The sequence below is a fragment of the Phocoena phocoena genome, chromosome 7 (genome assembly GCF_963924675.1).
Source record: "Phocoena phocoena chromosome 7, mPhoPho1.1, whole genome shotgun sequence".
Taxonomy (NCBI): domain Eukaryota; kingdom Metazoa; phylum Chordata; class Mammalia; order Artiodactyla; family Phocoenidae; genus Phocoena; species Phocoena phocoena.
The window spans coordinates 51,947,129-51,963,360 of NC_089225.1; the positions used below are offsets into that span (position 1 = coordinate 51,947,129).

Below are 16,232 nucleotides of genomic sequence, written 5' to 3' on the forward strand. Positions count from 1 at the left end.
AGTTCAGGACACAGTATTCTGACCCCCTAAGTATTTACAGGAGTCATTCTCACCATCTCACTCCAGCTCTCTTGACCCGGAGCCATTCTTTCCTTTTTCAGAAAACAAATGGGATTAAAGTCCAGGGCTGGGACTTCCTCCTTGGGGTGTTTGAAAAGGACTGACGTACTCTAGGCCCTTTGAATCCCGGAAGTCCAGGACACACCCAACCTTTGGTGCAGCATCCTGTATGCCGGAGCATAGCTAAAAGGACTGAAGCAAACATCTCACCATGAGGGACCCACTGACAGATTGTTCGGTGAGTGGCTCAGTGTGGTTTGCCTGTGTGTGAGAGGGTGGCTGAGGAGTAGATTTATGTACTAATGGATTTGAACTTAAGAAATTTGGGACACTCAGAAGCCAAACATGTTTAGATATTGGCACTGGTACAAAAGTCTGTGGTTTTTCTTTGGTTCAATTTAAAACAGAGCTCTTTCTAGCAAATGACAGGGCAGGTAATTGTCATCTTTTATTCTCACATTGTTGAAAAAACTTTGAGTGTATGTAGCATTATATTTGCATGCAGATGGTGGCTGTTTGGGAAACATTCTTCAAATATATGCCAGTGGTGCCAATATCATGCGTACTGTAGACACACAAATGCGCAGAATATCTGCAGCTAGTTTGGGGCTCTGGGAATGAAGTCAGGATGCAAGGGTTTTGCGTATTTTCCCATATCATTTAGAGCCCAGAACTTCAAGGGCCGAGGGAGGAAGTACAGGCTCCGCACTCTGTCCGCCCTGCGGTGGTCCTTGGACACGTTTACCAGCGTGTTTGTTTCAATCCTGGGAGCGGTACCAAAAATAGAAGGTTGGTCAAGTTGTGAGGTCCTTAGCTGCAAGAGCAGAGATGTAGTTTAGGAAATGAGGAGCAATTAAAATGGAGGGGGGAGGAAATAAAGTAATCAAAGATTGTCAGTGTGTTATCCCAAGAAATGGTGCCAAAAAACTAAAACTGGTGACATCAGAAGCAAGGGGTTGTATTCATCCTTCAAGTATTTTATTAAAAACAAACAAAAAAAAATGTGGAGAAGCAGATAAACAGGGGCTGCCATAAAACCATAAAGAAAAAGATCAACAGAGAATTATTGGTTTCGTTTGTGTTTATTCAGTGGATGTGGAAAGCACAGGCTTAGCAAAGATGAAACTGTATCCACCATCCCACAGAATGAGTTCAGGAATCAGACGAGCTAAATGAGATAAAGTCATGGTGGCTAGTGATATTAATAATGACAGCGTAGTAGCAGGCTCTGCCTACTTTTACTTTTTAAAAACACAATACTCTCAGAGGCAAAAAATATACAAATCAATTTTCACTGCAAAGTAGAGGAGCTGTTACAGTGGGGGATTCCTGGACTGAATGTCAATATTATGACATAGTCTGAGTGTGTTTCGTGTTTGGTAATCGCAATCATTGTTGCTTTTGTTGTGGTCATCCATTTACAATGCTTGCTGTCAGTTTATTTATGTCTTGTCTTGTAAAAAAAAAAAAAAGTCTGCCTGCCGCAACTAAGACCTGGTGCAACCTAAATAAATAAATATTTTTAAAAATCGTAAAAAAAAAACCACACAATAGTCACATGCGTCTAAGGTAAAAAGAAATTCCAACAATGTGGTTGTATACAGATTTTAAGGGCGAAACCTCCTCCATTTGATTTCCTCCACCCCAATCTTGTCTCTATTGGTAAGCTAACAGACAACTTTTCAAAAAGTCTTTTCTCATTTATGTATTTGTTGTTTGTTTATTTTTCACTCCTTGCATTTGCTCCATTACCAAAATGTTGACTCCTCTCCTTTCTCCTGATAGGTTAGCGATAATGTTTTTGTATAGGGTGGGTGAGTGGCACAGGGATGGGATAAGTGGAAGCAAAACCTTGGCACCAACGGTCACCAAAGAAGAAATCAAGACCAAGGGAAGAGTGAGATAGTGGAGAGGAAAACTGAAGCCAGGATAAGTTAAAACAAAAACAGAAACTAAAAACCAAAAGCCTAATATCCCTTTCTAAGGCTGACTTCAGACCTGGACCTAGGAGAAATATTTCCTTTGAGCAGCTCCCAAGACAGCCCATCACCATATCTCTATGTCAGCTTAATGCTCCCTCCCTGACATGTGGAGTCCTTTTCCCTGTGCTGAACTATTGCCCCAAGAACTCCTGTCCTTGTCTCCAAACTTGAAAGTCATCTTTCTGGGTGCACTGCCACCAAACGTAGTCGAGAGCGGGAGGATATTCCTTCAGCCAGGGTTTCTGAATCCTCTGAAGTCACAGAATCTTTATTTATTTGCAATTGTTTCATCTTCAGCAAGCGTTCAAGTTGATTTCCTGGTGCAGTCCTAGTTTGCGCTTGGGCAAAAAGGCTGTGTGAAGATGAGGCTGCAATTTGGCAACAGAATAAAACAAGGGAGTGGACTGCAAAAGAATGCTTCATGAAACAGGTAGTTTCAGGAAGAAACCAAAAAGAACGCAAAGCTTTAACTTTCTGCAAAATATCCCATTTCATGAGTCCCTAGGGTTACACGGAACACAACTAATTCATAAAGCCTTAGCTTAGCTACAGTTCTTAACTTGGTCTACCCCAGTGGATCCACATATGGAAACAGTGGTTTGTGTGACCTTCAATGGGAAAAGCATGACCTATTTATTTGTGTTAGTTTCTAACTGCAATTTAGAATTTCCTCCAGTTTTGAATACAAGCAGCAAGCCCTAGTACAGCTGCAGTGTCTGTGACTTTGTAACTAATAAAAAGCACTTATATTTTTATATAACATTACATTTGTTTACAGATATCTAGAAATACTATTTACTCACACTCAGTGTGACTTAGAAATTTGGGTAAATCTTAAGACTCATTATTTAGTATGTTAATTAAAAAGCATATAAAATATGATTTAAAATTATATTTTATAAAACACATATCAATGTAACTAGTTTCCTTTATAATCCTGTTATTTTGTTTTATGCATTTGAAAATAGTTTTCTGAGTAAAATAGGTCTCACCAGACTCCAGAAAAAATTTTAAAACCTCTTCTTTTATGTCATGCTGCAATGAGTAAGATACGCTGATAGCTGGGCCATTCTACCTCAAAGAGCTGGGTTAGTGTCTATGCACAAATTATCAGTTACCAGGGTACCACACAGATTGCTTGAATGCTGTGTAGGGCTTTTAACTAATCTCGAGAAAGTCAGAACTTATTTGAAGGAGATTTTTTTAAAGTTCTCTTTTTGAAAAAGAGAAGAATTGGCTCTGGGCCTTGATGCCTTAATGCCTGTGAGCTTAGCTTCTAATCCTCAAAATATGCCAAAGGAAATCATTTACAAATCCATGTGCAAGGAAACAGGATCAGATCATCTCCAAATGAAATAATCTAATCATTAAAAAAAAAAAAAAAATAGCACCTTCCTAAGAAACAACGCCATAGAAATCAAGGGCAAATAATTAACTATAAGCAAGGTTTTCCTTTTACTCACTCCTTCAGTATCCAGGTAGGGAGCTGTCAAAGCAGGCTTCCCTGGGTCCACATAGTCAGCCTCTTCTCTGGGTCCACATAGTCAGCCTCTTCTCTTCATCAGCTGTTGAAACAGTACTGTGGGGCTGCTTCTTCAGCCTGGTTCAGACACCAACCCGAGCATCCCATTTCAGTGGCTCAGCCTGGGTCAGAAGATATTAACTGGCACTAATATAAAAGATGCTGGGGCAATGGTCCATGGCTCCTGAGGGGTTCTGGGACACTGCAGAGATAAGGAGGCAGCTTGGGTCTGGCCTGGATGTCGGCCCACAGCATCCCCAGTGTGCATCTGTGAGATGTGTGATGTGCCATTTCACATTTTGTGGGCCTCTGTTTCCTCATCTGTAAAGTAAGAGGGGGAGAGGATGAAGTAGACTATGTTCTTTAATGTATCTCACAATCTATGACAGCCTGCCATGGAGATTCTAAATATTACCTAGGTGCCTAATAAATACAATCTCTTAGTTCACAAAAGCAGTACTTAGAAATAGTATACCACATGAAATCAGTAGCAGTGCCTGACAGGTGAAAGGCATCCAACAAAAGCTTATTTGATTAACTTTAAGTAGAATATCATGGTTTGTTTAACACTATGAGGGTCATCATTACTCCCCGCCCACCAAAAAAAAAAAAAAGCAAACTTTTCATACTTGCACCTAGAATGAAAATGGATTTTTCTAGAGTAATTGAATTTAACCTTCTTAATCATTCAGATCATGGAAAGTCAGAAAGAGCAGCTAGGCCAAGGTTGATAAAGTGAATTTTTTGTTGTTCACAAGACCTCTGTCTAATCATTTCATGTGCCAATTGCCTAGGTTACTAAGTTTTTTCATAACGACAATATTTATCTGACAGAATTTGCTTATAAGTGCTGGGCAGAAGCATTTTCTTAATGGCAGAATGGGACATCTCTGTGTACATTAGTTATCTACCTGAAGGGATTTTTAGATTCTCAGAAAGATCCCACATATTTCTCCACCAGCCTGCAATCCCTTTATCAGGGAACAAAAAAACATGTCGGTTTTTCCTAGTACTTAATGACGTTATGGAAAAGCAGCATGTTAATATAAATTCAAGTGGAGATGTAAGATCAACAGTAGGTTCTTTCCTGGAATGAATATTTGGTAGGGGGTGGGGTATTCAAAAGCTCAATAGGTGGGAAAAAAAACAGGAAAAATTCATCTTCCACGACTCTGAGTAGAGCAAAGCCTTCTGTGCTGGTTGATGACATTGGCGAGCGATCTGCCCTGCTCATAATACTATATACTTATTTCTAATAGATTCTCTAGTTGATTTGCTCACTTAACATTTCTAATCACAGTTCTGTCTCTAACTAATGAGGTTATCTTTTGCTGTTACGGCCTTAACTATAAAATAAGAGGATTGGACTTTAGTGGTTTCCAAACTGTGCTCCATGGAATCCCTTCAGGGCCCCTGTGCTGGGTGAGAGTGGGGTGGGGAAGAAAGATGGGAGAGGAGGAGAGCCAAAGCCAAGGTCAAGAGACTTCATCCCCTCAAAGCAGATAAGTTCTAAGATTTTCTGATTACACACACACACACACACACACACACACACACACACGCACGCACGCACTGGATGAGATGGTCTCTGGGGTCTGCTTTGATGTTTATGCAAGTCTGCTTTTGCAAGACAGATTTTGTCTTCAAGTCTGAGTAGATGGCACAAGATGAAAGGTACAGAATCATTGCATCAAAAAAGGGGTTATGCTGAAATAATGGAACTATTCTTAGTCACTCTTTTATTTATTGATATCACCTTTACCTCAGTCTGGATCAGGGTTTGTCATGGAGTGTCCAGTACATTATATGTAGAGTCAATGATAAAGATTCTCCCCATTGCTGTAATAAGCAGAACATCCCACTCGTATCTGATCATTGAGTTAACAACAACATAATGTATCGAAGAACTTCCTGACTTGTGTGTACCTGGGCACACAAGTGCCCAGGGGTCTGGGGGATGAGTTACAGGGGGGGTGTAGCTGGGGGGCTGAGCCCATGGGCCAGTTGCCTCTACCTTGAACAACTTTGTCCATTTACCACATTGTTTCAGTACAAATATCATTTTCTACGTATATCATGATGTGAAAAAATTAGGAAGTTAGGAAGTACTAGCCTATTAAATGACAGGAAAATCCTTCCAAAATCCAAACCTGGGAGCCCCAGGGGCAACTGATGCCATAAGATGTGCTTCTTGCTTAAAAAAGATTCTTGCTTAAAAAAGTTGAATCTGAATGCCTTAGGGAAAGACAGGCGGTCTCCATACTGCCACAGCTCAGCCACTCTCCTCTAAAAGCAACCGAGTTTTGAATCATTGGTTTATAAACTTTCCAGGCTTTCTGGCTTCCTAGAACTAGTCCTGTGGAGATAGTATTTTAAAAATGTGTCTTGGAGAGTTTTGATGGCTTGATAAGTTCGGGAAATGCAGTAGCCCCTGCAGCCCCAGGACAGGGAAAAATTCTCAACTGGTTCTGCTCATTTCCACTTTGTTTGGAGCAAGTTTTCCCCTACCTTCCTCATCCTCATACATGGTATCTGAGGCACCCTATTCTTTCCCCAGGACTATTGGATGCAAATCGCCTCTTCTGGTGATGGTGGGCTGATGGGGGTCCGTGTCCTAAGACAGCTCATCTCAGAGTCCCTTCCCTCCCCTCCTAGTTTTCCTGATGGGAGTTTCTTCTCTCTGCTGCTTGGAAGGCATCCTTCCATCCAACTCTCTGCTTTGTCTTCTCCCAGCCCCAGCCTTACAGTGTTTGAGAACAGAAAAATTCACTTTGCAAGCATGCATCCAAATCTTTCTCTCCTGCACATGGCCCCCTGATGTTTTTGTTGGGTCTTTGTTTCTGTTTTGGTGTAAGCTGGAGAGAGAAACAGGTAAGACACTATTTTTAAAAGATAGCTTAATAGTGTGTAATACTGTGAGATATTTCTAAGTAAATAAGAATGCTACAGGACCTATAAAGAAAACCATAAAATTTTATTGAACATGAAATAAGATTTGAACAAATGAAAAGACTTACTATGCCCGTGAGTGGGAAGTCTAAATACCATAAAAAAGTTAATTTCCTCAAATTGAGATATATAGATGTAATGCGATTCCACTTACGATCTCAACAGGGATTTTTAAAATTGTAATTAGATAAATGTTGATACGGAAGAACAAATGTGCAAAAATAGTCAAAGAAATTATTAAAAGGAAAAATTGTTATTTAAAAAAAGCAGAAGAAAAGTGTCAATATATCTGTAACCTAGTTAGTGAGAATATAATGTGTATCATAATTATTGTTTGTATCATTCTTATTTATAAAACATAAAAATGTTTCATAATATAAAATAAAAAGTTAAAAGACTGTGTATGAGTTAGAACTATGTTTACCTGCATATTTAGAAAACCCAAAATAAAAGTGGCTTTTAAAAAAGCCTACTGTTATGTTTCTCTCATACATAAAATAAGTCCAAAAGTAGAGAGTTGGGGGCTTCTGTGGTGGCCTCCAGGGCATCAGGGACCCAGGCTCTTTCTCGCTTTCTGATCTAAGATCTTAGCATGTGGCATCCATCCTCAAGATCACCTTACGGCATCAGCTGTCATTTTAAGTCCAGGTTTCAGGAAAAAGGAGGAAGGAATTTTCACTAAAACCCAACACAAAACTTTCACCCATACCTCTTTGGGAAGCATTTAGTCACATGGCTAATACAGCTAAGGGTGAGAGGGGCTGAGAAATGACTTTATTCCAAGGGCATGTGCCTGCTCAACATGTCTCTGTTTTCTTCTCATGATACCTACGTATGTTTTATTGGATGTTATTTGGTGTTATGGGAAGAAAATGAAAGCCTTAAGGGGCAATTTATTGAAAGTGTTTAGGTAACAAAGGAATAAACAAAAAAGCTAAACAATTTAAAAATGCTTACCAAACTCTTCCATTGTACTTGTAAGGGGAGGAAGGAGGCCTGAAAGTATCACATCATTCATAGATGACAACTTATGTTTGTGGAAATAAAAATGAGAAAGCTTGGTTGCCCAATAGTGATTTTACTCTCATGGCTTAGAGGAGAATCATTTCTTCATGACGGAGGCTACACTTGGATTGCACTACAGGTATGTTTTGCTTGCTTGGCAAAGAGTTGAAAATTTTGTGAATTGTTTGCTGCAAAATTTTAAAAGTTATGTTTCAGATACCAATCCTCATTTCAGCTTTTTTGCACAAAAAAAGCTGGTCCATGATCCAGAGTTGTTGTGGCAGCTGTCTCTCCAGTTCACTGTCCCCACCCTGCGCCTCCCTCATCCAGGTGCCTATAGGCACCGAATTTTTGCAAACCTTGCTTTAGGAGTTAACAATGTCCTTCTAAAGAGCTTTGCCCTCTCACAGTTGTTTTTGTGTCCCAGGCAGTTTCAATGAAGCTGTTTGCTCCTATTGTGTGTCTACCAAATCCTGTCATGGCTTTCTGTGTTAAATTCAGGGGAAAGTTAAACTACTGTATAAAGAGAAAAAGATTTGGTATCTATAGGATTATGTTTCTACATCCTAGGTATTGGTTGGTTCCACCCCTGAAGGTAGGGACCTGGCTTAGGTCATTTCTTTAGGTCTTTCTACCTCTGTGCCCTACGTCCTCTTTACTACTCTGCTAGCTGCTTACTCCAGGTGCTATAGCTGAAAGGTTGCCTCAGCTCTGAGGATTCATATAATGGGAACATGCCTGCCCCATAGTAGGTGCTCAGGAAGTGTGAGTTTCCTTCCCTTTCCCCTAGGAGAAATTTTATTACCAAATTATTCACTTACATTTTCTATCTCAGCCAAGAAGTACTCAGTTTAATGGTTCAGGGTTTGTCATGAGGTCCAGGGATAGTATTTTGGAATTTGCGGGGAATATGCAGTGTATTTCAGAATGTACTTTTAGCCTTCCTGGGAATAATAGGGGTGACAGGAATCCAAATGCACCCCACTGTTGAACTGTTTGCATTTGGCCTAGGAAGAGACAGGTAGACCAGCTTTATTTTTAAAAAGTTCTCCAGGATCTTTCACATCCACGCAGAGGAGACGTCATCTTTATTTTAAGAACTCACCAAAAAGGTGTGCATTCTGTAGCTGCGTGATCATTTACAATGACAGTCATCATTACAGCACCGTTCTGAATTTATAGGAGTTCAGTCTTTGGAAATGCTCATGAACCTTCTGTGCATCTTTTTCAGTATAATAAAGTATACAAGAACCTAAAGGAGTTTTCTCAAAATGGAGAAGATTTCTGCAAGCAGATCACATCCATTCTTCAGCAAAGGTACAAAATGCATGTTTGCATGAAGCAGTTCTTCCTCTTTAGTTGCAGCAAGCGATATAAGTGGAGGAGTGATTACAGCTGTCCTACTTTCCAGAACACAACGTTATATTTTGGTACTTGAGAAATTGCTTTGAAGAGTGATTCTCTGTTATTGCACATTTATCATTGGGGCACCATAAAAATCAGGAAACAACAGGATGTAATTCTGCTTGGGAAGGCTCAGCCAGGTCCCTTCTGATCACTGCCCTCTCCTGGGGCCCACCATTGTACCGATGTGTACTACCATTAGTGTGCTCCTCACACAGATGGCAATTATTCGTTTACATTTCTGTCTCCCTAGCGAGGGTAGTGGCTGTGTCTTACTCATCTTTGTACGCTGAGCTCTTAGAGTCTGGCCTTTTGACTTCTTCAGTAAGTGTCTGTTGAATGAATGCGTGGATGAATGAAAAGTCACCTTTTTCAGTATCATCTTCTCTCTCTTTTTTTGTTATTTGCTTTTTTTTTTTAACATCACTATTGGAGTATAATTGCTTTACAATGGTGTGTTAGTTTCTGCCTTATAACAAAGCGAATCAGCTATAGATATACGTATATCCCCAACACTATCATCTTCTCCTAATACTAGATACAATCACGTGTAAAGCTGTTCACTGTGGTGAAATGAACACACTGAACTCAGTTAAGAAAGTTACAAAAATTCCTGCTTAAAATTAGAGTCCACGAGGACTGAATGGGGCCATCAAGGGTGCTTAGGCCATTTCCCTATGTCCAGACAGCTCTGTAATAAACAACTCCAAAGAGACCTTCAAAAAAGATTGTTTATTCTTTTCAAGGGAACCCATTTTAAATTTAAAATATTGTGTGTGTACCATAAGAACAAAGATGCCTGAGTTGATTGCATCCTGTATTAGTAGGTCAAGAGCAAGGGAGAACATTAGCTTTATCAGGACTGATGAATGAGGCCAAGGAAAGATACAGGAGAGTTCAAATGTGCTTTTTTTTAAAAAAAAAATTATATTTATTTAACGAATGCTTGTAAAGAATTTGGATTACCTTTTGTTTTAATATTTATTTATTTATTTATCTGTGCCGGGGCTTAGTTTCAGGCATGCGGGATCTTCATTGCCCGGTGTGGGATCTTCGTTGCGACGTGCAGGATCTTTAGTTGTGGCATGTGAGATCTAGTTTCCTGACCAGGGATCGAACCCGGGCCCCCTGCATTGGGAGCGTGGAGTCTCAACTGCTAGACCACCAGGGAAGTCCCCAAATGTGATTTTTTTTTTCACGGTACACGGGCCTTCCACTGCTGTGGCCAATTGTGGTCCGTGTACCGAAAAAAAAAATGCATTCAGTAAATCCTTGTAGATTGAATGAATAAATAAATGAAAGATAGTTAAGGGTTTATTTTCTTATTATTACATCTACATTATTAGAACAGGGTCTTTACTATTGTTGTATATTAACAATTCCAGACACCTTGCTTAAGAATCCATTGGAATGTGGTTCTTCTAACACTTCTGTATTAGCTTGTGGCTACAAGGGACTGCATCCCAATTAAGCTCTGAGGCCAGATAATGGTTTATTTCTATTCTCAGCTGCCTTCTTGCATTTGTTCTAATTGGTGTTGATAGAAAAGTGTTAGTATTGAAACACCATTTTGCCTGGAATTTCTGTAATTCATGGTATTGCTTAGCTTCTTTTATCCAATTAGTTTCTCCAGTTTCTTTTTTTATAGTAGTAACTCAGATTTAGCCAGAAACACACAGCAGCTCCTAAGATGCCTAATGCCAAAGTCATCAGTTCATTTCAGCACAATCACAGATCAGATTCAAAAAGACAAAGGCACATTTCCAGAAACGATTTAAGTGTTTGGTTCCCTGCACCCTCACAGCTAAGGTTTAAACAGACTTTGATGGGGAAAGTCAATTTTTTCTCTCTAAGGAAACTTAAGGTCAGGTTTTCAAATGGCAAGTACCACAACTCCGGACATAAATTTTTTTTTAATTAAAAAATAGAAGAAAAGAAAAGAAAAAAACAAAGAAGGAAATGTAGTTGGTCATTATTCCATCTACAATTCATTGCAGATGCTGTCAACGAAAGATAAATGATTAAAATGAAATCTTTGATAAATTCTTACCTTTTCTAGTCTACCCATAGCCTGAGTGATCTTAATTCCCATAACTTCAGCTCTTTTTTTGCATATTGATGACTCCCATATATACATTACTAGGCAGTATGTCTTATCCATACTTCAAACCATATATCCAACAGTCTATTGGACATTTCCAGCTGGACGTTCCATGAAACCACAAAGACAGCCTATCCAAAACAGAGTTGATCGGCTTTTCCCGAAAGCTGGTACTCCTTCTGGATTTTTAACCATGATTACCGGTACCTCTGCCCACCCAATCAAGCCCAGTACCTCAGAGCCACCCATGACCCCTTCTGTCTCAACTCATGACCAAGTCTGTATATTTCTCTCTTCCAAACACCTCTTATTCCTATAGCTTTCTTTTCATTTCATGGCCTCTGCCATTGTTCTGACAGAACTCTCAACCCGTCCTCCTGCCTGGGGTACTACCTTGCAGCTGTGCAGTTTGTACACTGCACAAAATCACCTGGCTGATGGGCAGAGTGAAGGCAGACATCTAATCCACTCTCAACCCTCGAGTCTGGTACATGGGCTCAGAGCTGTGTCCCCTCAGAGGATCTCCTTTTTCTAGTCCAAGCAAGTTGCCTCAACTAGGGAGCATCTAATACATCTTCTACTCTGTGGCCAGGACCCTGTTTAAGACCCTTCAAAGACTCCCATGACCTTTAGTATAAAATTCAGCCTTTGTAGTATTTCATAAAAGGAGCTTTGAGATCTGGGCCCTGCCTTCCTATCCAGCTTGTCTCTCTCCATCTCTGCATGACCCCACATCTCTCCATCTTACCTACAGTCACTGCTTACAGAACCACTTGTAATCACCCCCCATGGCTCCCTGCCATCCCTCCCACCTGCCTCCATGGGTCCCGGCATTTGTACCTGCTGTATCCACTGCCCGGTAGACACTTCTTCACCTGCATTGCCAGCCTCCACTCAATGCATTCTTCAAGATTCAGTCATCCCACCCTGGTGGGCCTTCAAGTCAAGATTCCAGTCCCCAGTGTCAAAAGAGTGCTCCTCAGAGATGTACAGAACCAGTGCTTACCTCTGCTATCGCTCTACTGCCTACACTGTTACTTTCTGTTGACTTGTCTGCCTCCTCCACCACTCCTTGAGGGTCTTTGTATCCCACGTGACTAGCACAGAGCAGGCATTCAATAGATGTTCACTGAGGGAATGAATGCATTTGTGTATGAGTGACTCTGTGCCTCAGGCACTCATAACTTTTAAGAAGTTTAAGTTAGGCTCTTTACAAGGAGCAATAAATGAGTGTGTCAAAGAAATTTACTTACATCGTGTATAGAATGTTATTTTGAACAAAAGCTAGAAAAGAATAATAAAATCACAGAAGAGACCATTTATCCAGCACCATCTATAGATCAAGCACTGCGTTAGATGTGTCTGATCCTTGGTCTCTTTTACTTAAATTCTCAGAACCCAATGCAGTATGCGAATACTCTCATCCACCCCTGATTTACAGATGGGGTATGGAGAAGGTGATACATTTTGACTTCTACCCAGCTCTACCCAGGCTTGTTGTAAGGGAATCTTTCGAGTGGGCAGGCACTTTGGGGCACTGCTATGGGTGTCCCAGCACACTCGGGGTCCTGGCCCATCTCCCTTCACAGAGGGTTTTCTATGGGAAGGGATACCAGCGGTCATCAAGCTCAGTGGCTTTCAAACCTGGTAGCACAGGGGTCTGTGGGGAGCTCTCAAGGGCCACTTCAGGGGGTAGGAGGAAATTAAATGGGCAGGGCTCAGAGCCCTTGTCACTCCTGTTCCCACTTATTCAGAACATAATATCTTTATGATATGGTGGGATGCTGTATAAAATTTTGTTTTCCAGCTAAAAAGTTTAAAAACTCACTCTTCTTGTCCATTTTACCTGCCTTCCCCCATGACAACACTCCTTCCCACCCCACATAAACTCACTCAGTTCAGGAATTAACAGACACAGAGGATCTGAAATGCTACACCTACCTTAGCTGTGCCTTCCCTGGGCCGGAAGTGAGCAGTGACTCAGTGGAACTCCCAGACTGGCCCAAAACAGGGCGACCTCCAGGTCTCATCCTCCCATTTCTCCTTTTTTATACTGCCGTCAGGAGCCAGAATTAAGGCAATGAGTAATGACGAAGCGGGCGTTGTGGGCTAGCCAGAGAACCTAACCACTCAAGAAACAGAGCTGCTGTGTAAAAATGTTTTTCAGGTTGTTAATAACTAACTTTTAAACACAAGCCTATTTGTATGAGCTTGTGACTCTTTCAAAAGGCAAACTGATAAAACTTGGGTGGAAAATGTCAGCATACCAGGCCCCAAGAAGCTGTTGCTGATAGAAAGTAGAAGGGCAGAGATGGGGGTGTGAAACTGCAAAGATTTTCAGATTACTAAAATTTCTTCTTAATTCGTAGTAAAGGGAGGGCTCAGTCACCTGCTGTTTTCAAGCTTAAGAGAGCCTTAGTTCAATTTTAATTAATTCCTCATAGACACAGGGGCCAGCTACAGTGTTTGTTTTCTATCACTTTTTATCATTTTAATTTTCTTAGAGCACGGTACTCTAAAATTTATTACCTGGTCACTTATAGTCTTACAGTTTAATTTGTGGTCTGTCTAAAATATTGAATCTGATATTTTCAATCTCTCCTTTCTTTCAAAAATATAAATATAATTTATTTTCAAACCTAAGACAAATGTTAGTCTTTGACTTATTGGTCGGTCTTCATTATTACTAATGAAAATTTATTGACCTGCCTCCACATGCTGGGAGGAAATTAGAATATAAATGGATTAAAAGTCGGTGCATGCCATTTCCCTGGTTAGGGATCTTTAAGACTCACCGGAATATTCTGAGATTGAGTTACCCATCCAAAGAAATATATATCATCAATTTCACATGTGCCAAGACAATTGCTTGGAGAATCTCAACTCCTATTAGATGTAGTAGCTGTAGGGCTAGAACATTAAGCTCAATGTTCTTATAAACTCTTTTCTGCTTATTTTAATGAGGGGAAAAAAATTCCACGTCTCAGTTTGAGATTAGCTCTGCCTTTCTTCACTTCTTTTGCATGTGGGGCTTTTTAGGCCAGAAACCATGATAAAACAGCTCCCTTAGAAGAAACCAGTGTGCTTGGAGGTGCAAATTGCCACCTCTGCCTTGGGAAAAGGTGTCCCTTTTGAACTCTGTCCTTTCACTTCTGTTTAGCAGGAATTCTGAAAGGCTATATATTCTGCTTCATTAGATCCTAAGCACGGATGAGCCACATGGCAGTGTTTGTTCCAACTTACAAAAGTGACAGCTCTCTCCACGCTTGCCAGTTGGAACATGGCTTCTTAGAGCGATTTCCTCTGGGGAGGAATTTACCCATTAACCTGTGCTAAGATAAAGGCCATTCAGGGTTAGAGGCCAGAGAGTTTTTCAGTTGTAGGCAAACTCACCAGAAAAGAAGCCTAGTGACGGGTTCCACTCCTCATGTATCCAAACTCATCCTCCCGACTTCATCATTTCATTTCTTTCTGATGTGTGGGGTAATCTGCTGAGGATTCTGAAATGGTTATTAGGGTTGAAAATGCAAGAGAAAATGATTGCAGCCTGTTTTGCTTGGTTGATTCTAAAGCTGGTTTTAAATATGAAATATATAATAAATATTTGTATATTAGGGTCACCGATATAGTATTGAAGGCGGAGTTGAAGGGTACAATCATGCTGCTCAGAGAGGCCGTGTCTGGTCTCAGAGGGCTACCTTGGTGACGTTTGATGTCAGAGCCCCCTCTTCCCCACTTTTTTAGACCCTCAACACGTCCAGGAACTGCAAAGATGCTCTTGGAAGAGGCCCCGGGAAGCTCGTTCTGTCTACACAGAGGCTGCTGTGGATCCCGTTTCTAGCTGCTAAGCCGCCAGAGCTGTGGTGATTCAGAACACCTCAATTAAAGGCAAAGGGAGAGGCGGTGTCAATTTTAAAAAGCACTTGCCTTTGACTCCCCCGCAATTCTCCTTCTCCAGCTGCTTCCCCACAGTTTCAGAGGCAGGAGAGTGGAGTGCTGGACAGGCAGGTTCTTGAGCCAGACAAGGGTTTGAATCCCAGAGGTCACTTCTCCATGAATGACCTCGGGCAAGTTACTGACTAAACTCTGTGCCTTGGTGTTCCCCTCCATGAAATGGGTAGAGTAAGTGTGCCTTCCTGTTGGGAGGTATTGCAGGTTAAATGACGAAATGTACTTAAAACACTCAGAATGGTGCCTGGCACATTGTATACAATAAATGTTGGATGTCACTAGTTTGTGTGTAGACAGAACACACAAGGTCAAGCATCAGCAACATGTCACAAAGGTGATGGGAGCACATTTGTTGGGAGAGAGAGCACAGTTTGGACACGAACTTCATGGGCAGGATTACAAGAATTTTTAAGCTGTATACCAACCTGTAAAACTACACATCCTCTTACTGCTCTGAAGCAAGAAATGCTGTGTGGTAATTGCCTCTCTCTCTTTTTTTTTTTCTTCTTTTTTTACGTCTTTATTGGAGTATAATTGCTTTACAATAGTGTGTTAGTTTCTGCTTTGTAACAAAGTGAATCAGTTATACATATACATATGTTCCCATATCTCTTCCCTCTTGCGTCTCCGTCCCTCCCACCCTCCCTATCCCACCCATCCAGACGGTCACAAAGCACCGAGCTGATCTCCCTGTGCTATGCGGCTGCTTCCCACTAGCTATCTACCTTACGTTTGGTAGTGTATATATGTCAATGCCTCTCTCTCGCTTTGTCACAGCTCACCCTTCCCCCTCCCCATATCCTCAAGTCCGTTCTCTAGTAGGTCTGTGTCTTTATTCCTGTCTTACCCCTAGGTTGTTCATGACATTTTTTCCCCTTAAATTCCATATATATGTGTTAGCATACGGTATTTGTCTTTCTCTTTCTGATTTACTTCACTCTGTATGACAGACTCTAGGTCTATCCACCTCATTACAAATAGCTCAATTTCGTTTCATTTTATGGCTGAGTAATATTCCATTGTATATATGTGCCACATCTTCTTTATCCATTCATCTGATGATGGCACTTAGGTTGTTTCCATCTCCGGGCTATTGTAAATAGAGCTGCAATGAATATTTTGGTACACGACTCTTTTTGAATTATGGTTTTCTCAGGGTATATGCCCAGTAGTGGGATTGCTGGGTCATATGGTCGTTCTATTTTTAGTTTTTTAAGGAACCTCCATACTGTTCTCCATAGTGGCTGTACCAATTCAC

The 16,232-nt window shown here is 40.9% G+C and overlaps 1 protein-coding gene across 3 annotated transcripts in view; it reads left to right on the forward strand.

Annotated features, from left to right (window-relative positions):
• Positions 1-219: 219 nt before the first annotated feature.
• Positions 220-16,232, forward strand: part of NOSTRIN (nitric oxide synthase trafficking) — a 62,831-nt gene continuing 46,818 nt past the window's right edge. The window contains exons 1-2 of one of the 3 annotated variants that reach the window (XM_065880555.1): positions 220-298; positions 8,750-8,835. In XM_065880555.1, coding sequence (XP_065736627.1) covers positions 272-298; positions 8,750-8,835 — 113 coding nt within the window. In that variant the 5' untranslated portion in view covers positions 220-271. The remainder of the gene's footprint in view (positions 299-8,749; positions 8,836-16,232) is intronic. The other 2 variants (XM_065880554.1, XM_065880556.1) reach the window with 2 other exon arrangements.